Source organism: Fukomys damarensis, unplaced genomic scaffold (assembly GCF_012274545.1).
Source record: "Fukomys damarensis isolate Sample0158 unplaced genomic scaffold, DMR_v1.0_HiC HiC_scaffold_38, whole genome shotgun sequence".
NCBI classification, from domain to species: domain Eukaryota; kingdom Metazoa; phylum Chordata; class Mammalia; order Rodentia; family Bathyergidae; genus Fukomys; species Fukomys damarensis.
Genome location: NW_022900950.1, coordinates 3,322,236 through 3,344,720, shown reverse-complemented (window position 1 = coordinate 3,344,720; position 22,485 = coordinate 3,322,236). Strand labels below are relative to the sequence as shown.

General features: G+C 45.3%; 1 protein-coding gene across 5 annotated transcripts in view; it reads right to left on the bottom strand.

Annotated features, from left to right (window-relative positions):
* Jade1 (jade family PHD finger 1) overlaps nucleotides 1–22,485 on the bottom strand; it is a 59,471-nt gene that overhangs the window by 7,633 nt on the left and 29,353 nt on the right. For 4 of the 5 annotated variants that reach the window (XM_010618869.2, XM_010618870.2, XM_010618871.3 and 1 more), the window contains exons 4-10: nucleotides 19,383–19,540; nucleotides 17,353–17,540; nucleotides 14,126–14,337; nucleotides 11,401–11,568; nucleotides 10,214–10,330; nucleotides 5,841–6,362; nucleotides 663–780 (exon numbers count right to left, since the gene is read on the bottom strand). In XM_010618869.2, the coding sequence (XP_010617171.1) occupies nucleotides 663–780; nucleotides 5,841–6,362; nucleotides 10,214–10,330; nucleotides 11,401–11,568; nucleotides 14,126–14,337; nucleotides 17,353–17,540; nucleotides 19,383–19,540 (1,483 nt within the window). Of the gene's footprint in view, nucleotides 1–662; nucleotides 781–5,840; nucleotides 6,363–10,213; nucleotides 10,331–11,400; nucleotides 11,569–14,125; nucleotides 14,338–17,352; nucleotides 17,541–19,382; nucleotides 19,541–22,097; nucleotides 22,142–22,485 lie in introns of all 5 variants that reach the window. The other variant, XM_010618872.2, reaches the window with a different exon arrangement.

The window sequence follows — 22,485 nt, the reverse complement described above, 5'->3', positions numbered from 1 at the left end:
AAAAAAAAAAAAAAAAAAAAAAAAAAGGGAAAAAAAACAGAGAAATGGAACACATGTTGTCAATCTTGATATATTATTTCATTGTTACAGGTAGATCCAAAAGATTGATATTGTTATCGATAAATGTGTGTAGGTATCTCCACAATAAATTCATCAAGAGCTTTGGAGCTGGGAGTGTAGCTCAGTGGTAGAGTGCTTGCCTCATATGCATGAGGCCCCAACTTTGATCCATTAGACTACAAGATAAATACATAAAAAATAACTGATGCTCTTGTATGTTAAAAAAAATTGTGTGTTTTAAAAATCTGTGTAAATTACTATTTCATTTGAGTCTTATGACAGTTCAAAGAGGTAGCTTGAGATATCATCCCCATTTCACATATGAAGAAACTGGGAAAGACAAGGAAGGCTTGCTTATGTTTGGCCAGTCAACAGAATACGGGACTCAACGCCTACTGGAGGCCAAATTCATTGCTCTTCCTACTACACCATCAAGCTTCTTCTAATGTCTAAATATTTTAAATATGAAAGTCTGTGCTCCTTAAATTTTTCTACAGGGTAGGCAAAAGAAAATAAAAGAACAATTTATTTTCTCCTAGTGGCAGGGTTAAAGCTTATAAACCTCTGTCCTACATTTTGACCTACCAGGGCTTAATCCATACCTGAAACTCTTTCTTGCTCCAAGAGCTTAGTGTAAAGATTGAATATCTGTTCCTGGACTTTGCACACAGATCGTTTAATCTTTTCCCTGCGGGTCACCATGTAAGTGAGGTTCCGAACCTAGAATGTAGAGAATAAAGATTCTAAGTAAGCAATTCATGTCAACAGTACTTCGGTGCTTTTCATTTTCTTTATGTGAGAAAAACTGATCCTACTAGGGTCTTGACATACATACGAAATCAAAATGTACTTTAAGCATTTTATCCAATCGCTCTTCTCCTTTTAAACAAGGATTCTACTTGTCATTCTCATTGCAGGCAGCAGCCACACTAGAGTTAGACGGGGCGGGGGGTTGTGGGGCTACCGCACCACAGCCCTGCACTTCGTCCATACCCAGCCTATCCAGCCACTGGGTCCGACGCACGCCGAAGACCTTTGCTAACTATCTGTCAGCATCTTCTTCCTATTCTGTCAATGGCTCTACAGTATTCAAAAGCCACCTCTGTTCTACAGAGTCAAGCATCTTTCAATGGCTGCAGTAGCACAGGATCAGGACCCAGCAAAGAAGCTTCCATGTGAACCCCCTGTAGGACCAAAGGGTCAGCTAGAACCCAAGATGCTCCTGTTCACTGGCCGCTGAACTCTGAAGTGCCTGAAGCTGGAGTCAGAGCCCTGAGAACTTCCTTCCTACTCTGCCAGTGATCTGCTTCTGGCCACCATCTCCAGCTCAATAGATCATCTGCCCTCAGTTCCTGATTCATTTGTAACTGGAAAGATCCAAGTGCTGAGTTCCTCCACACATCTGGAACACGTACATTTTCATCAGTGGCCTCCATAACTGACCCTTCAGTCATCAGAGTCCTCCACTTTTAAAGCCAGCACAGAACCAAAACCTAAAGCATTAGTCAAACAATTAGTCAAACCCCATTGATCCTTTAGTCCTAAGGAATTCTACTGGTAAACCTATTAGGCTGCCGAGGCCTAAAAACACAAATGTCGTATACAACACACCACCTTCACAAGCGGATCTTTCTTCAGGAAGACGGGGACAAGACCTCTAAAGGATCTTGGTGGGAGCAGCAGAGCATGACCATGCATTGTTCCCCATTATCATCAATAGCATGTCCATTCCTAACGTCTTCCTCACGACAATCTCCCATCACCACCAGATTTTCCTCTTGCCACGAGGATGGCAACAAGCCATACTCACACTACTTTGAATCTGGACACCTCTTCTGACTGTTTTCCACACTAACAATGCCAGTTGTGTTCATTTGCAAAAGGACATGAGACATTAAGAGCAACAGCACAGGTTGGCTGACTTTGCTAGTTGCTTCATGGTGTAATCTCCTTGTCCAAAATAGGAAAATGCCGGGTTAGGCTCTTATTGACCCTAACAGACTATCAGGTTCTTCCTCTGTTTCTATGTCAGTACGTCATATTAAAGAAGGGAAAAGAAAATCCTGTCTGAGTAATTATCATGTGGGTGCAATTCACCTGGTTAAGTACTCCACCCCCGCATTGGGGAGCAGGTGTCCTTTATAGAAATCCTGATTGATGTGGCGATGGGTGTGACTATTAATTAGACTGCCAGACATTTGGTAATTAGTGCCCCACCTAAGACCACCTAAGACCAAGAGTGGAAACTGAGAAACAAGGGGCCAGACCTAGATCTTTAAAAAACAAAACATGAACTCAGGACAGCTTTTACACTAAGCACAAATATGACTCTTGGAAATAGGAAATGGACATTTTGACTTTCTAGGAGAGGAGAGTTTGCTCTCATACTCAGATGGATAGCAGTTTATCTCTTAACTGAAGTTATTCAGGAAAATAAAAAACAGGGAAGCTGGTGAACCTGAACTTTGTATATTCAATTTAATTTTGGTGGCTTCAGTACTTCACCCAGGCAAGGCTTCCCCATGGCTTCTAAGTGCAAAAATCCCACTTCTATTCCCCATGACCTTTGAAGAGAACTAAATAAACCCAAAAGGCAAAGACCACACTAATTACAACCAGCCAGACTGATCTACTTCTGACACCCTACAGAGCAGTGAGCACCCAAACCTGGCCTCCCTTACCAAGCACAAAGCAGTCTCTGCAGCTCTGACCAGAGCTGGACTAACATTTGCGCATCTCCTTACAGCATATGCTTTGTTCCCTTCTGCACCCTCATCACCAAACTTCCCCTTATTTTCCCCCAGCTTCAAGCAAGGCCATTTCAAATACCCAGCCCACAGGGGTGAGGGGTATACTTTAACCCTACACTTTTCCCCTAAATCAGTGGTTCTCAAATAGAAATATGTGGATACGGATATGGACCCTACCTCTGACCCCAGAGTGTTTTTAAGAAATTTCAAGGTAATGTTGCTGCTAATTAGGGACTATACCCTGAGAACCAGTGCTCTAAGGAATGAATTCAACAATGGTTCCAGTGGGTTTTCTGGAATCTCATCACTGCTTGCTACACTACAGCTTAAGGAACATTTTGTTCAGGGGACAAATGTAGCCTCTATCAGACTCTGAAAGGTGACTATGTCAGTGAGAGGGACGATTGCCCCAGAATTTGGCCTCTTTCCACACCAGTCAGTGCGCAGAGGGAGCACATCTTTATCAGAACTAGTGCTCATTTCCAAACTCATGTTTACTGCTTCTTTTTAAAAAGAAATCTGAGAAACCCAAGAATGAAGTGGCAGCCTTGGGAACCTGATGTGGTCACCTGCTCCAGCAGCAACTGTGTCTTCTTAAAGGTGTGAGTTTCCAAATCCTCTTGAAACTCATTCCTGTCATCTAACTTTCTGATCCGGACTGGTACCCGGGTGTACAATGCCCCAAGGTGTGTATTTGCAGGAAAGCAATTGCCATAATCATTCAGAGTTGTCTGCATTTCTGAGGAACACTAGTCATCTGTCAGTTTAGGAATGACCATATGCTGTGATTATTGTCACATCTATTACTTGACTTTTGAGTGTCTACCATGAACTGACTGACATGTGTGCACTAAATAAAGACTAGCATGCTAATTGAGCTAACTTTCATCCTTACCATCACCTCTGCCCTGATGAGCCCTTTGTCAGAGACACTCAGTGTTTATAATTACAAAGAACTCTACAACTCACTGAGGAATGGGGAAATTTTCAATTTTTTAAAGCTCCTACCATCACAGGCCTTGTGCAAGTTTGGGGGAAACACACTGTTCGTTATAATCAGTCCATTTTAAACTGATCCTATATTCCCTAAAAATCTCTTAGGTGTTTTAACAAAGTAAATACACTTAAGTAAAATGCCACACATGCATACACTCACAAATCCTGATTTATTCCCTGTTTCTCATACATCACAAACATTGTTCTGCTTAAAAAGCAACAGTAACTTCAAAAAAAAAGTTCAGAATTTAATTATAAATGCATGTTAATCTGAGTAACTGTAAGTACAAAAGAGTTAGTACACCACAAGCATTTTCTACACTTTTATTTTGTGGTGATGGTGAGACAAACACAGTCCAAACATGAGACTTCTCATCCTCCCCTCCCAAGGACTATCTGACTCCATGCACCCACAATTACAGCAGTTGTCAGGCTGGGATGGTAGCTTCTCACCAGGATTCCAATTTCTCCTTCTGAATCCCTTTCTCATCACTTAAAACCCCATGCATAATGGTGAGGTGAGGTCTTCTTTAACTCACCACCAGGGGGCGTATGGGAGCACAACCACTTCCCTACCTGCTCCCACTTCTGACTCCCCTTAAACTGAAACCTGCCACTTTGCCCAGAATCTTCACCTGGTCTTGGAAGGAGCATCACAATGAGCTGGCAGTAGTTTATGTACCAGAAGGGCTTCTAATGAGTATCTAAAAATACTTTCACTTCTACACCATCTTGAACAGGGCCATGCAGGTCTCTGATATCTGGATCTTTTGCATTCTGCTCTTTGCCTACACACTCACTTCAAATCATCTGTGCGTCACACAGATTCTCTCCCAGGCAGGTGAATCACTCCCCACTAATAAGTGAGGTGCTGGGGGAACTGCATTAACTGTTTCAGGCCACTTGGGTACATTTCTGTTCAGGCTGCTCCAGGCCAGAAAACCTCAATCCCATCTCTTTCACACTAATGAATTTAATCAGTAGCTAGCAGTCAGGGGAGCTGGTGAGGAAGGTGCTCTAAGACACATCCCCAATTAGCAAGCCTCAGTCAGAAGCGACCTTCGGGGAGCAGGGGACTCTGGGGAAGACCGCCCACTGCTAATTATTCCTGCATCAGAAAGGGAGGTGTGGACCTCGACTCCAAAGGTAATGGAGGGGGGAGGCACAAAGCAGCGAATGACACCCCAGCAGCTGAGGCTCCAGGGAGCCAACAGCCACTATGCTCAAGATTCTAGTAGTGTGACCATATATTTATCTGTAGTGTGCTGAGCAGTACTAGGGGCTCCTCAGACAGAGCTGAGGCCCCCATGCAGCAGGAATCCCACCCTACACCGCACATAGACACCATGGACAGGCACACACATGCGTGCACACACACTATTATACACACACACGCAGCCTCAGGGATGACTTAGCGCCTCACTGCCAGGAGTGTCTTCCTAACAGATGTGTGTGTGAGTTCTCCACCCATAGCCTGCTCTGCTCCTCCATGACAGTATTGGGAAGGTCCTGTGAATTAGTCAGGAAGCCAAAGTGGCCAGTGGGCATTAGTGCTTAGCTCTCCTTAATGAGCCCTTCACCAGCACCTGGTGTTTCCCCAGCCGAACAAGGTTTGCCTACCTATGTCTCCTCTCCCATGAATTAAATGCCCATTCTGGTTTCCAAAATTAGTCTGTAAACAATCCTAAGTCAACCCCTTGGTCCTTTACCTGGGGCTCAGTTCCCTCCAGCTCTAGACTGAAAGGAGACAAAAAAGACACACCCCATCATCTGATCTTGCAGAAGAGTAAAGGTCAATGGGAAAATGTTTAAAGAAAATAAACGACAAAGAAGCTCCCCACTCTGTGGCAGTCTTGCACATATGCACAATGAGTTTACCAGCCCATAAATATATTTAACCAACACAACCTCATGCTGCGGTGTGTACAAGGGTCTGAGAGTAATGACTGGCTATCATTTCTTGCTCTGGGCAAGCGTTCGCCTCTTTGAATCTTCTTCTCTAAGTCACTACAAAGTGTCAGTGTCAATCATTACCCTCTCCAGGTCCTGCCGCAGGTGCGTGAACAGCTGCAGCCTCCTAAACAAGACATCCTGCTCCCGCTTGGCTAGATTGTCCTCTTCGTCTTTCTTTGGGGTGATCAGGGGCTTATTGAAGTTGACCTTCCTCTTCAACTTCCAGTACTGGTACAGGAAATCCACTACTTCCTCAGGCAGCCGCAGGGCCCTGGCCACATCCAGCAGATTGACGAAGGTGTAGAACTCATCCTCCAGCTGCTGCAGCTTCTGCTTGCGGACACTCACCCGGTGGGCCTCCTCCCGATTCTGCTCGAGGCTGGCGAAGGGTTCCAGCGGGTCCCGGGGGGGACATGCTGGGGCTCCATCCTCCTGCGTGGTCCCCTCACCAAGGGTCTCCTCGGATTTTCTATGTGAGCTGTGCTTGGGACAGTACGACTTGAACTTGACTTCATCATTCTCTGCCAAGATGGTCTTCATCTCCAGGCCTTGGTCAAAAGCACAAGTCACATGGAAGGCTGTGCGGCAGTTCTTCACAGAGCACTGGAAAGAACAAGCAGGAAAGAGAGATCGTAAGGACCAACAGAAGCCTTTCCATGCTAGGAACCCCCACGTGTGTGCAATCAAGAGCCACACCAGAAGTGTGTCCCAGGATAGCAACGCTTGACAAGGATTCGCCCTGGTGGATTTAAGTGAGGTAAGGCTGGGGATTTGGGGGATTCTTCAAATGAGTTTTCATAAACCAAACCATTGCTTTCTTAGAAGAGTAACCACATCCAAATCCCCTTATGTCAGGCACAATACACAAATGGTACCTGCAGACGAAAGGGGAATGACCCTCAAAAGAGGGTGCTCAAAAGAACATGTAGTCAATATGCAGAGAATACCTGGGCGGCATTATTTTGGATTTTCTCATGGATTTGTGATCTTTTAGTGTTTACATGAAAAGTCAGAACAAGAAATCTGCTCAGGACAGATGAGTATGGGTCAGTTTTTAAAAGAATGTGGCTATTCACTCCGAACCCCAAGCAGGAAGGGTCCCAACCCAAGTGGGAAAATAAATACATCCTTAGAGCAGCACCCAGGGCTCCCAGCAAAAGGTGAAAAGAACAGGAGATTGGGAAAATCCAGCCCAGGGCAGCCCTGCTGGACACAGAGGCTCACAAGCCCAGTGAGGTCCTGAACACCAAGCACCATGCCTCGCAACTCAAAGGTGGCAGCAGAATCCTCAGAGACTACTTCCTGTGGGGTCAAGGGAGGTCAGCCTACAGGGTGGACTTCATCCAGCTGCGTTCTCACTCCCTGAGCAGGGCTGCAATTTAGTGCCTTTGATCCAGGCGACAAGCCTCTGGCCTAGCAGGAGCAAAGCGATTAACTTCTCCCGTCTGATCTCGGAGCAAATCCCTGGAAGGAGGCTCCTCATAGAGGCTGAAGCCAAACCCAAAAACGCATCCCTGTACTGTATGAGGCCAGGCGATCCCTGGGGCACACCAGGACTGCAGAGAGGAGCAGAACCCACTGGCTCCCGGCCAAGTGAAAAGCTAAAACTCACTCAACAGACCCTGAGTCACTGCAGCACGGATGGCTGAGGCTGGAGCTGGGCTTTTCCCCTCATTGTTTCAGTATTTAAGAGGTGACTTGATGCCAGCCATGACTCTGCCTATTAAGACTCCAGCTCCCTTCAGCATTTCCCCATTACAACTACCTAAAGCACGGGAGCTAAGGGATCTGTAATCTTATCTATAAATAACCTGAATTCCAAAAAGTGTGACATCAGCTCTGGTGACAGCACACACACACACACACACACACACACACACACACAAACACACTAGCACGGATGGCTGAGGCTGGAGCTGGGCTTTTCCCCTCATTGTTTCAGTATTTAAGAGGTGACTTGATGCCAGCCATGACTCTGCCTATTAAGACTCCAGCTCCCTTCAGCATTTCCCCATTACAACTACCTAAAGCACGGGAGCTAAGGGATCTGTAATCTTATCTATAAATAACCTGAATTCCAAAAAGTGTGACATCAGCTCTGGTGACAGAACACACACACACACACACACACACACACACACACACACCCCTGGCCACTGTCATTAAAAGACAAAGTGCTCCTCCCTTGCAGCACACAGCCAAGTAGGAAGTAGAAGTGGGAACAGATGACTGAGACACTATCTGTGTTTGGCTTAAACTACACTTAACCCAAGTGCTCTACCCTTACAGAGAAAGGGCTGCAGCACAGTATTTATACAGGACTTTGTAAAGATGCCAAATGGCCTTCCTCTGGGTTTTCCTATTCAGGTTGACTCAGCAAACAGATGTTACAGAAACATAAACCAGAGCCTTTGCAGCTGCAGACATTTCAGACAGGAATTCTTTTAATAAAATCAACCCATTCTGTGAAGATATGAAAAATTATCATCCTTCCTTGACCTCCTCTCCTTCAAATTAATGTTCTGGGAAAAAGAGGTCAATGGCAACAAAAAAGTCATTATATCAGCTCTCCTCAAAACAGAAACAATGCTCCCATCTGCCCACCTCTTTTAAACATCAATGAAGGACCAGGACTGGTGTTCAGGAAAGGGCATAGATTCTACACTCCAAAGAAGAACAGCTAACATGGAAGAAAATGATAGCCATTCTCCTCGGTCCACCACGGCTTGTTTTGCACAAGTGAACACTTGTGTGTGCACACCCACATATATATGCACACATAACATGCACCCACTCCAGTGCTTTTCTGTATTTCTCCTCCATTCGCCTTGACTAACCCAACTCTCTGGACAGAGGTGTTTGCTGTTTTAAGTAGATACTATTCACACATGGAGAATTCTTGCTACTTTAAGGTCCCCAGCCAAATCCCACCAGCTGTCTCATGCCCCACCCTCTGAGTGTTTATATTATATTTTAGGTTCTCAAACACCAGTAGAAACAATGATAAAAGTAGAACAACTTGGCTTGGGGAAAAAAAAAAATTTAACCAGGCACACATTGGTGCACACCTGTAATCCCAGCACTCTGATAAGCTGAGACAGGATGATTCCAAGTTTAAACCAAGGGTGGGCAACTCAGCAAGACCCTACCTTAAAAAATGTTTTTAATTTTAAAAAGGGCTAGAAATGTAGCTCAGGGGTACCAGTTCCACAAAAAATTATCTAAATATGTTAGGCAGGTAGAGATGCCATCAATCAAAGGCTTTGATACTTTACTGAAATATTTATTCCAAAATAGAAAATGAATATTAATTTTTTTTAAAAAACCCAGGCCTATATTCACTGTTTTTTTATTTTATTTTTTTTGCTATGTCAAAACTGTTGCTGGTTCTGCCGTCTACCTTGCAAGCTCAAGGTCCTGAGTTCGATTCCCAGTACCCCCCCAAAAAAAACTATTGATGGGCTGGGGATTTAGCTCAGTAGTGCCACACCTATCTCACAAGCACAAGGTCCTGAGTTCAATCCCCCAGTACCTCAAACAAAACAAAACTAAAAAAAAAAAAAACAAAAAAAAACAAACGGTTGCTTTCCTATATGGATAGGGACGCTGATCCCAAACAGTATCTCTCCTATTCAATGAAGAAAGTGAGGCAAACTGAGTCTGAAGCCTGTACTGGTCCATCCCAGAAGAGCCAGATTTGACTTTAGGCCCAGCACCAGCCACACAGCACTTCAGGTCCCTCAAACAAGAGCCTAGATATCAATAATGTCAGGCTCAGAAGTTAACTTCTCAGGCAGTTTTAGAACACACACACACCTGACAGCAAGCTCCACACCCTAACTACCCACCTCCTGACTCTCTATACTTCTCTGGATCTAGACCTACAAATGCAGGCAGGTGCACTCTGTGTGTACGCCTGTGCCTGCGTATCTGCCTATCTGCCTCCGTGCACGCACACTCATGCACGCACACCCTCAGTGTCAGAAAGAATGATACATCCCAACTGTATTCGGTTATATAAAAAGCACCCAGTGCAGCACCTCATGGATGGCCCTCTACCCATCGGCACCCCAAGGACTGACTCTCCCAGTGTGAATGCCAAGCACATCCAGTACTGAGGACACCAATGCTCTCAGGAGGCTTCTCCAGAGGCAGGACTGGGTCTGCAGCTGCACACTGTCACTGTCAATGCAGGTGGAAAGGTGGGCAATGCAAGCACATCACGGCACACATCAAGGAGTCTGCTTCTGGGGACAGTGCATACGATCTGCCAAGCAAAAGTGGTCACACTGGGCTGGACTCATCCCCCAGAAACTTTCCGGGCCATCACAATCTCGCCCTGCTTCATGTAGTCTGCTGCCTTCTCGAAACCCTCCCAGAGCATATAGCCCTCCCTCAACTTTACCCCTACAATCTAGGAAAGGAAAATGAAGCCGTTCTTACTCAGCTATTACCTGTATGGAAGCCCCAAACTTCTCATTGCAGAGGCTACACACAAGCGCCCACCGACTGCTGGGGATGTGTGACACCTTTGTGATGGGCTCCATCTTCTCTGGGCTGCCGATGCTCACCTAGAGATCAAAAATAGCAAGATGGGGTGGCACAGGCCATCCCAGGCTGAACATGACATTGGGGACTCAAAGATCTGTTGCTTTCCCAAGGCCCAAATCTGGGCCAGCTGCAGGCCCTAGAACCTAGAGCAACAGGCTTCATGAGATATAGACATACCTGTGCATAAAAACACTCAGAAGTGAACTTTCATTTCTCTCTTAAGGGTGTGGTGGCAGAGACACTTATTATGAGGACAATGCAACCTACTATACTTCCAATTCACAAGGAAGTTGTCAAGCCTGAAAGTCCATCTTAAATATATTTAAATACATTGTTGATGAAGCTATTCTTAATCCTTCTAACTAAAGAAAACCATTCTCTTCAGTCAGAACACATGACTGCACTGAAAGAGGAAATCTATCAAGATAAATAAGGTATCATCTCTACATTCAGCCTAGATCACTGAACTGTATCCTGTTAATACCAAACCACAAGATCCGGTTTACCAAGACTCAAATCATGAAACGTCAATGCAAATCATCCTTAGATAATTTTCCTCAAGAGGAAAAATGCACAAAATCACACACCCCAAAAATCCTGGAATTTGAATCACAAATTATATTTCTCATAGTGAGCCATGCAAATTAAATTAGTCAAGGTCTGGGACTTGAAATAAATTAGACCAGACCTGAAATTAAAAAGGTTGAGGCTCAGTAAGAATTTAAATAAAAATCACAGAAGTGTGACCTAGAGCATGGTAGTGCAGTGGTGCTGCGTATTTGGTTTGCTAAGTACAAGGACTCACAGGGCGGCACAGCCATACAGGCTCGAGGTCTGGCCTGAGACGTGTCAGCAATGTGAGGGTCTGCAGTGGGGCACGGGGGATACAATGTGGAAACTACCAACCTGGGTCTAACGCACCGGTTCAGCCAGCTGCCACTTCCACTACGGTCCCATGAGGATAAGAAGGCACACAGGGTAGCAGCTAAGTATCTTACCCGGCAGCTGAACACTGCCCCACCCACCGACCCAATCCCCAATGAAAATGCAGGACCTTCTGAACCAAAGTTCTATGAAAAACCACACTTACCTCAGGAATCCAAAGGGCACAGCTGACGTGGACCCACTTGGTTCCACTGCGGGTGGGCTTCATAGCTCCGCCCTTCTTGGGACACAGCAAGCATTTTGGCTGAACCCCCAGGGCACATGTCCGGCACAGCCAACTGCCCTCTGGCACCTTGAGGATTCCATAGCAGGCCTGTAATGTCACAGCACAACCCCAAGGAAAAGGAAGAAAGAAATATCGGGTTTCCCATTTTATCTACTAATTTCAAACACCTAGAAAGATTCTCACAGATCCAAAGTAGAGCCACTCCCCCATCCACCAAGCTGTGACTCTCCCCTTGGAGAAACACCAGGCAGCCTCACAGAAGCACCTGGGAGGTGTCTGGGCTCTGGAGAGCAGAGGCTACTCCAACAAACTATCTGAGGGCAGAAAAGTTACAGTAATTTGCTTTGCTACAAAACCCATCCATATACCAGGCCTCTACATACTGACCAAAAGCCTCAAAACTCTCTAGGGTAAAGAGGAAAAGCTGCTCCTTTGTGCTTTACGTGGCAGAGGCATTGAGTGAGGACAGAGAATGCAGTGGAGTCTCACAGTGCTACTTAAAGGCAGGGCAATAGAGACCGGAAACAAACTATGGAGCCCCCTCACTCCCTACCCTGTACTCGCTACCCACCCACTAGGTCCCAACACAGTCCCGTGTGAGTAAACAAGACACAGAAAAGTGAGACCTCTCAGACAAAGGGAGAGTTTGGTCTCTTTAGCTGATATTTAAAACAAAGCCTGTTTTGCACAAGATGACAAAATTACACAAGACAGCATAAACTGCAGAAATCAAGGCTTTTACAACTAAAGTAATTAAGATGGCTTGAAGAGAGAAAAGGCAAATGTTAAATAAGCAGAGTGAAGAAACAAAACCACAATGGTACCAGGAGCACATTCAGAGTTCTTAAAAAACTGTTCAGAACTTTATCCTTAAGTGAACTGAAATCAGGAAGTTGAAAGTCACAGTAACAGAGCTCCAACTCTTCAGACAGAAAAAAAAAAACAACAAAAAACAGCCACTCTGCAATCTGAATGCCCAGGATACAAAAAGGAAACCACAAGGATGAGGGCTGAGCAAAGCAAAGGAGCCCTGAGATCGGAGGCCTAGGAGCATGTGCCAGCACATGAATAAGCCACGGTCAACAGGCTAAATGGGAAAACATTTAATGATGCTAAATGACACTATTAAGGTTTCAAATACTAAAAGTCTGTATCAGATATTCTAGTGTCACCTTTGGAGAGAGAATTTTTTCCACTGGAAAAGCTAGTAAGATATATCCTAAATAAAAGCCATAAAGGATTTTGCAGTAGAAAATACTGGGTAAAAAAGACGTGATATGGCAGAAACAAGAGAAGAATGGAGGGTGGGGGCATCTCCAGCTCTGCTACCAAACCACTGTGCGGCACTGGACAGCCCCACCCTGACGCTGGTTAACTCATTTCTAAGCTCAGACTTCAACCCCTTAGAAAAAAATAAAACGACAGGAAAAAGACTGAAAAGCCATGCAAGGAAATGAGCAACCCCAGCAACAATGGCAGCCACACTGCCCAGGATCACAACACAACAAAACCACAAGAATTCTGCACTACCGAAGAAAACTCCCTAGATGATCTGAAAATCCAGAACTACAAAATTGAGCTTTTCTGTGACTAAAGCAAGAGATTATGGTCTCAAGAATCCCTGTCACTATGAGCTGGAACAAGGCCACAGCTGGTGAAATCTTTGAACAGAGGCAGACAAAAGAAAAAGTGATAGTCAAGAAATTCATAGAACAAACTTAAGTCTTCTTCCTGAGATAACCCACACAACTAACCTTTTCTATTTTGTAAATGTGTTTTAAATCTCAGCATCACCAGGTACATTCAAACAATGTGTCTCAGGATTGCCTTGTGTCACCTAGGAAGGCACATGGCCGACACAAATTTGTTACTTCATTACTGCGTCAAAAAGTAATAAGAGACCAAGCACTGAGAGTGTAAAACTTTTAAAATTACCCAGTGTCCATGCTCACTGAATCCTAAAGACTCACGTTAGGAGGGGCAGCTCTCTTCCCCATCAATAGCTCAGTTTACATACTCATGCTAACAATGTTATGAATTAAATTGTGTCCCTAAAAAGATGCTAAAGTCCTAAATACCACCATCTCAAAATGTGGCCTTATTTAGAAACAGTCCCTGCCAATACAATTAGTTAAGATGATCACAGTAGCATAGCTAGGCCTTTTGGGGGCCTTGTAAAGACAGGCACATGGGAGAATACCATTTGACAAAGAGGGCAGCCACAAGCCAAACACCAAAGACAAACCAAAATCTCGGCAACCTACAACAAAGAACCACCCTTTGTTTCAAGGGGAGCCCGACTTTGTTTTTTTAAGACTTTTTAGCCTCCAGAACCATAAGGCAATAAACTTCTGTTGTTTTAAGACACTCTAGAAACTAACATAGCAAACTAATGATCTTTTCACGGGTTTTTTCAGTGTTCTTAACTGGCCCCATGGCCTCCTGGTGGTAAAGGCAGCAAGACATACTCCTAATGGAGTGTGGACTGACAGTGGAGGAGGGGGCCCTGTGGTCACATATCTTCAAGCCACTCAAGACTGTGGGAAAGGGGCCCTGGCTGTAGGAAGAGGCTCCAGGCAATACAGGCCTGCTGGGAGAGGGGCAATCCCAGCAGCTCCTTTCTTAAACTCATTGCTCCACCTACCTGGTGCACACAGATGTTGCATTTGTCACAGAACACCATCTCGTTGCCATCCTCACCATCGGGGGACTGGCAGACATCACAGACCACATCTTCATCATACTCGATCCCCAGTCCCTCTTCGGTCTCTATGGCATGATTCATGTTATCATAGCATCGCTGTTCAAATTCCTCCAGGACCCTTTCCATAGTGTACTCATCTAGTTCAGGTATCCCTGGAGGAAACAACACAAAACCCACCTTAATAAACTGGCATTGATGAATATTACAATGAATGAAACAAGTTCACCTAAGTTATAAAGAATTTATGATACATAAATAATAAATCTATCTATCTGTAAGTGCCCCAAATTTTCTGTTGAATGCTTCTCAAAACCCTTTCAGAAAGAGTCTGTAAGTCTGTCCCTTATGATCAGGCACGGAAGATATAATAAACAGAAAAGTAAAAAAATCTCAAAAAGATTCAATGATATTAAATACACATACCGTTAAACAAGTCATTTCATTATAGTTTGGGATTTTGTTTTGTTTTAGTTTTTTCTCTTAGTACTTAAAAGCAGTGTTCTAAAAAGATTTCACTCCAAGCACTTGCATATCTTTGACTGGCTTATTCTCCTCACTCTCTATAAAGTCCACAAAGTGGAAATGTATAGTTGACCAAATACACAAAAGACCAAGGAAATGTCTGGAGCAAAGCAGACAGTTCACTGTGAAATCAAACAAAATACATTCTTCTCAAGAAAGTTCAGAAATTAAAAACGGAAAGTGATTCCAAGAGTTTACAGGTGAATGGGCTATTAAAAGGTAGGGCCTCCCTGGAGGAAGTAGGTCACTTGGACTATTGTGTTTGCAGTGTCTCACTTTCCTAGGGCTCTATGACTCTCACTGGTCTTCCTGACTGCATGACATGAACAGCTTTTCTCTACTACACCCTTCTGCCATGTTTTTGCCTTGAATCCAACCAACCATAGAGTGAAATTGTGAACCAAGTTAAATTTCCTACTTTAAGTTGTATGCGTTAGGTATGTTATTAGAGCAACAGAAAGGTAACTGATGCAGTGGTTATCACAGTATTCTAGTGGAGGAATAACTTATTTTGCTGTACTTGTGGATGTTTTCCAAACTTCCTAATAAACACTTGTGCAGACGACAGCTTTTTAAAAATACTGAAATACAGCTTAAAAACATATTGAAACAGAAAAAAATGGAAATCTCATTGGTCTACAACTTATATGCATTTTCATAAACTGTAAACTGTCCAATTAGTTTCCCACATTTTAAAAAATTTAGAGGACACACTGGAGCACACACCAATAAGCTTCACACGCATTCAAAAATTTATTTATGGAATATTTAATTATGAAATCTAATTATGAAACTTCTTTTCCATAGCTGGCACTTTTCATCCCAATTCTTTCTACCAATTTTGGAAACTGATTTTGAAAATATAATACTATGTATAACATATAATTAACTTTTGTAATTAAACAGAGTAGCAGCAACCAAGACAAACATCTTTAAGCATTATGTTCAATTTGTTATACAAATACATATAAGCATTTTGTTCAATTAATATTATACAAATAAACAGCCTGTCAAAGTATTCAACAGTATCTTTAAATCTAATAATTACCCCATTATTATTTAAAGCATTCACAAAAGCTCAAGAGTCACTGAGCTGAGTCCTGAGACTTAACACAGGACACCTAGGTCATCAAGTTCATTATACTGGTTTTTGTTTCTGTGTTACTGGGGATTAAATCCAGGGAGTTACACCTCCAGCCCGTCCCCCATTTTTTTGTTTGTTTTTAGACATAGACTCACTATGCAGTCTAGGCTGGCCTCAATGCACAGCAATGCTACTACCTCAGCTTCCCAAGTGCTGGGATTGCAGGAGTGCTGGGACCATAGGTGTGTGGATGAGTTGCACAGTCTGACCTTTAACTTAATATCCCACTGTCTCAGCCTCCCAACCAGCTGGGATTACAGATATGAACCAACTCAAGTCAAAAAAAAACTGATCTTTATAAAGCTATAAACCAGGCAGAACTTGTGGCATCTATGAAGCTAAAACATAGTAGCATTTAGAACCCTAAAAACTTCTGGAGATTATATAAAACAGCCCTCTGGCCTGCGAATGTTCTGGCCACTAATACCTTAAGGATCAAGAAAAGAGATATCTACTGTCTGTCAAAAGTACAAGAGTAACCAAAGTAGAAAATTACAACATTCCTGGCTCAGTCTACACTACTGTTCCCCTTTAACCAGCCGTTGGTCACAGAGGCAGGACAAGCTGCTATTCCAGGTCAGGCCCTATATATCCTGGGCTCTACACCAGACTCCATGGAAAAACTCAAAACAAAAAGTCTTTGCCCTTCAAGGCTTTAAATCCCCACCACCAAACACCGTAACTAATATGCACTAGATGGCAAATACGAGGTCTGGGCCACCACTTCCCACCCTGCACTCAGGTACAGTGTGAAGTCAGTCACCCTTTCAAGTCTTTCTTACCACGTCAAGTTTACCTCACCGTCTTGTTCAGCCGAACTCTCAAGGAACTCTTAGCAATCAGGCATGGCACACAGGAGGTATCCCATGTGCCGACCCCATCTGCCGACCCCATCTGCACTCCACCAGCTGTAACTGATCACTAACACCCTCAGGTGACTAACTCACTCAAGATGGGCATGTGCTGGGTGCTCCACTGAGGTGAGGCTTCCCTGGAGACCACCAGGACACAGGGTAAACAGACCAGAGGGACAAGACTCCAGGTCTGCAGCAGGACTTGGAAAACTGCGGTGGGGCAAATGCAGGTGGTGTGCTTGGAAAATAGTGAGTGTGGCTGGACTGGGGTTCACTTTAGGAAACAAAGAGACTACCACTAAAGAAGGACCCTCTACGGCATCACAGAAGAAAAATACAGGAGGCCTTGTCACAGTTTCTTTGGACATAATTCAGTTCTCTTAATTGGGAGGTGGGGGGCAAGAAACATAGGTGCCACAGCCACAAAGACAGCTGCCTCCAGGCCCATGGCACACGCTCACCAGGCTCCTTCTGTCCTGTGAACCACAGTGGACCTCGAATCTACCTGTCCTCCCACCTCAGCCAGATGGGCTGACCTCAGAAAGGCCCATGATTCCGAGACAAATGAAGCCGGGCTTTCCCATGCAAGCAGAGTCCGTACTACACATGCCTACACTTCTCAGCATGATGTAATGAGATTCTCTCACCCATCTCCTTAAACTCTTCATTGGTGAGCTCCAGCCAAGCAGCGTCCATGTCATTGAGGTCATATCGACACACGCTGTCAGCCAGAGTCCGGATATCAACGTAGCCCAACTCTGGGGGCTCGGAGCCCGATGAGACGATGTATTTCTTGGGCCTGATGAACATGAGAGACTTCTCTTCAGACACAACCCTGATTAACAAAAAAACAAGGTAGTCATATTACCCTTTATACCTCACACAGTGAAGTGTCAGAAGGTCCCAGGTGTAGCTTCTTCCTTTATCCTCCAAAGCCCAGATCATCCCCAGGTTCATACAAAGCATATAAGGCTTAAAACCCAAGAGTGTGCCACACACCTGTAATCCCCGCACTTGGGAGACTGAGGCAGGAAGATGGCAAGTTCAAGCCCAGCCTGGGTTAATTAAAGAAATTAGACGCTGTCTCAAAAGGGAAGGTGAGAGGAAGGGGTAGGGGGAAGGGAGGAGAGGAGGGGACAAGGCTTGTCTGGTTCCTGAGAACATCGGAGAAGAACAGCCGGTTAAGCTAAGCATACACAGCACACACCAGCAAGCAAGGAGAGACATGTATGAACTCTGATCTTACAAAACACATTCACTGAGAGGAAGAATTAGGCACTGGCCACCATCACTAAGAAACTGAAGAACCAGAGAGAACTGGCTAAGCATGGGACTGCACAAACACATGATTGCAGACAGAGAAGCAAGTGTCCTCTCCTACAGCCAACTCGCCCAACCTGGTAACACTTGGTTTACCTCAATCATTCAACCCATTCAAAACAAGGCACCACACATGAAAAGAGTGAGCCAGACACGACTGTGAGCCAGACTGCGAGCCAGAGGTACCTCGCCTGTCAGAGGCCCCACAGCATGGCAGTTTGTATCAGGACCAACAGGTTGCCCAGAGCTTGTAGAGGCATTTTTATCACCCATATCATTAAAGGGAGTTATTTTTATCTGTGACACTGAGATGGGAAACTAAGGGACTCATTTCTCCTACTCCAGCAAAGGCAGGGTTTCAAGTGAAAATCTCCACAAGCACTGTCAGTGCTCACTTCTTTCACCCTAGGCTCCATCTCCTGGACAGACACTGCCATGTTGAAAGGAGCAGTGCTGCATGTCAGGTCAGGCTGTGACAGGCAGACTAGAGCCCTGCAGAGCCCAGTGAGCATCCTGTGCACAGGTCAGGACCTGCCTCTAGGGGCCTTGGGGGCTCCTGATGGGTCCTCTAAGCTCCACCCACTGACAATGGACCACAATGACCTCGACATCTGTCACCTGGAATAGACTCCTCAAAGACCTCAAAATAACAAAGTCAAATCTGATCGAGTGCCTGAAGATACACCGAGTGGGTGAGGACCATGAGCTAAGTTCAGTCCATAGCTAACTAAGTTCAAGAGGCCATTTTGCAAAGCTGCCCAATGCCGCAGCACAAAAAGCAGGTGCTGGCCCAACATAGAGAGGGCAATGAACCCTTTCCACCAAAGGTCAAAGGAGCTAGATGATGATGAAATGAGCAAACTGAGGAGTCAGGGAAGGCCCACCCTGAGAGTTAAGTGATTAGTCAGCAGACCCAGAAAATGTTGCATGGAAACAGTCTGTCTGTCATATAAATTGTTCCTCTAAGAAACTGGGCCTGACCGGTTGGTTCCCCACACCTGGCCTCCTCAAAAGTAGCATCAAGCACTTGTTCCAGAGGTACCACTGTTAGTACCCAGCAAGGCTAGACACAACGCGGAGTACAGAGAGACAGGAAGCAGCCATAAGGGCACCCAAATACCTTCCCCTTGCCAGCCACTCCCCAGAGTATCTTGGAAACCAGCCTCCATCCATAAGAATGGCACCTCCCATGATGGCTCACTTCCCTTTGTGACTGAACACTTTCTGCCACATCTGTATGCCCACCGACATCTCATTGCTAATTCAGAAGTTGTCTCTTTTCAGGTTCCTGGCTAGTGGGGAAGAAAAGCATCAGAGGATGCTGAGTCATGACTGTCTCTCCTGGGGAATCCTCTACCTGGCCACAGGCTGTGGGATGGTCCCCGGGCTCACGGGCACCTGGACGCCCTTTTCCCATTCCTGTCTCCAGGGGTCTGCCAATACATAGTATTCATCTGGGTTCAGCTGGTAGGAGTCGTGCAACTTCATGGCGGTGATCAGGTCTGTCCTAAACACCTGGACAGGAGAGAAAAGGATACTGACATTTGATATTTGCATTCTTTCCCAGAGCACTGGCAGCTGCAGGGTAACCATGGAGCTGCAGTGTAACAAGGTCACTGTATCAACACAGAACAAGTCTGACCTATTATATAAACCCTTCACCTGACACACCTTTTACCTCGCTCAGGCTTGGGCAGCAGCAGCTGACACAATACTGCCCTTTCACTCCCTTGGTTAACATAGGCAGAGCAGACACAGCAGTAACTACGGCAAGTCAACAAAAACAACAAAAGCATCTTCTGTCCACCTGCCAAACTAAGGACTCTCAATTCACCAAGAGGGCCACTGAACACATGCTACTGAAAAGTCTCTTAGGGGGAGATATCAAACCTTAATCCCCACTAATGCCGAAATAAAAAAGGGAGTGCTCTTTACATCAATATTTAGAAATACCTGGTATCACAAAAAAAAATTTAGAAATAAAACTCCATTAAGCTAACAACTACCTCCAGCTGAAACCTACTCCAAGCAAGCACTTCAACTTCTATACCGACTGCCCCAGTCAGCCCCCACATCCCAAGGCACCAGGATTGACAGCCAAGGGTCTGGTGAGGGCAAGGTGCAGGATGCCTACGTACCAGCAGAAGCACAAGCCTGAAAAACTCTGGGAGAGAAGTAACAAGAAGCCACCGGAGCCCCAAGTCAGAGCGCAGGCTTGCAGAGCTCCCTGGCACACTTCCATCTCCCCCCTAGGGGCAGTAAGAGGGAGACAGAACCCACTCTCCACCATGCCAAAAAGATCCACAATTTTCAAAAGTGCACCTCTCTCTGCCAAAAGAACACCCCAATTCCCCACCACACACAAAAAAGGCCAACAGCCAGAAGGGTGACTTCCCTCCACCTGCTCCAACCCCATCAAGGACAGACCCCCAGCATGGCACAGCATGGTCTCAGCCAGGACTGCACAGCTGCCTCCCTCGTTCCCAGCCCACTCATGTCTAAGGGCTACACAAGGAAGTTCTGCCCTTGGCACGAGTGCTGCCCGAAGTTGAGTTTGGCACAGAGCAAGCCTGCATCTGTAAGGCTGCCCTTGTTTACACAAGCCACAATGCAGAACCCTCTCCTCTCAGGACAGGGAGTTCTTTCTTGTGCTGCTAAGAGCAGTTCACATCATATGCCTGCTAATAGGTCCATATTTGTTTTTCCTGGTGGCTTTTCAGGTTGGTGATCACTTTAATAAACTTCACCATAATAAAGTCTGAGGCAGTGTCTGAATAAAAAGGCCACTTCTCAGGGCTGCCTTTCCAACCTGGGCTTTCCCCCGAAATGCCAGTCCTCATTTTTACAGTCCCATTAAGAAGAAAGAGCCTGGCCATGAATCTTGCACAAAAGTACACCTAATTATCATGTTCCCAAAGCACATGTCCAGCCCAGTGCCATGCCCTGGCCCCAGAGAAAAGTCCTTTAAACCTAAGCCATGTGTCTATACCTTCAGGAAGCACACCAGGTAAAACATATTCCAACTAAGTCACACAAGTAAAACACAAAGGAGTTTGCCAAAAACAGGAAACCAAACTGAAGCACGAGGTAAGAAAAGGTTGCCCACCATTCCTTCAATCCAAGACCCAGGAGAGGTGCTGGTCAAGACCTGAAACAGACACTCTCAAATGGACTAAGCTCCCAAGTCCCCGGCAGAGTTCAACACAAAGCAGTCGTTAAGTACAAAGTAGACTGAACTCAGAGAAATTTACATGGGCCAGGGACAAGCCAGCACAAGGTCCCTGCTGCTTGGTACAGGGCGGGCTAGATGCGGCGCCAACTCCACTGCTGGACCTACAGCTATTAGGGCCCCTTGCCCTCCTCCTGTGCTAAAAGAATAGCAGCACAGCATGTGCCAGGGTTAAAAAGGCAGCAAGGAAGCAAGTTGCTACAGGTCATTTGAACAAGAGCCTAGAATACACCCAAGGAATGAAATGGCCACCTTCCTACCAACTCTAGGCCTCACATGTAAGTGCCTCTAGGACGGTTCTCTGCAATCCTGAAGGATGCACAAGCTTCCTCATGGGAGCTTTTATCCCCTAGCCCACTAACTCCTCCATTCATTGACACAGAACCCACCTGGTTTCCCTGTCACAGCCCAACTCCAACCAATGCCAGCCTCTCTCTAAGCTGCCATTACAGAACAAGGCCAACTTCAAAGTCATCCCATCAAGAAGCAGCAAAAAATCCAAAAGTTCCACCCAAAAGCTCTTTTGCATAATCTGCTCACTTGAAAAATATGATGAACTTAAATGCCTTATTTGAATACTCAGAGCCCGGCAAAGGTTTTTCAGAGAAAACAGTCTCAGGACAAGGAAGGTCCCCTAAACAACAAAGGCCAGCAGGGAAATACATCTAAAAGCATTCTGAGATAGGAAGGTAAACAACAAAATGCAAGGCAGCAGGGGAAACATAAGATGGGAAACAAATTGAGAAAGAGGGGGGAGCCTTAAGCATAATCCCCAAAACAAAACTCCCAGAATTACATTGGGTTGTTGCCAAATAAGCCACAAATTCATGGCTAAAAACTAACTTGAGGCTGGCAGTGACTTGGCAGCAGCTGAACCCGCTCATCTCCTGGCCAGAAGAAAAGTTGTTGGGAGCCAGCGAAGATGGAACAGGAAAGGAAAAAAAGAATACAATTAATAATAATAGCTAACATTTACTGAGCACTTTTTACGTGCCAGGAACTATTCATGTGCTTTGTACGTATGAGTCTACATGTATTAACCCACTCATTCCTCATGAGAATCCTATGAGATTCACACCTGCATTACCCCATCTTACAGGTGTGTGAACTGGGGTGCCAGGAGGTTAGGTAACTGGCCCAGGACTGCACACAGACACAAGCAGGTGTGTGTGGGAGCATGTACCCGTGCATACACGTGTATGACATGCACAATCAGTCAAGCATTCAGGAA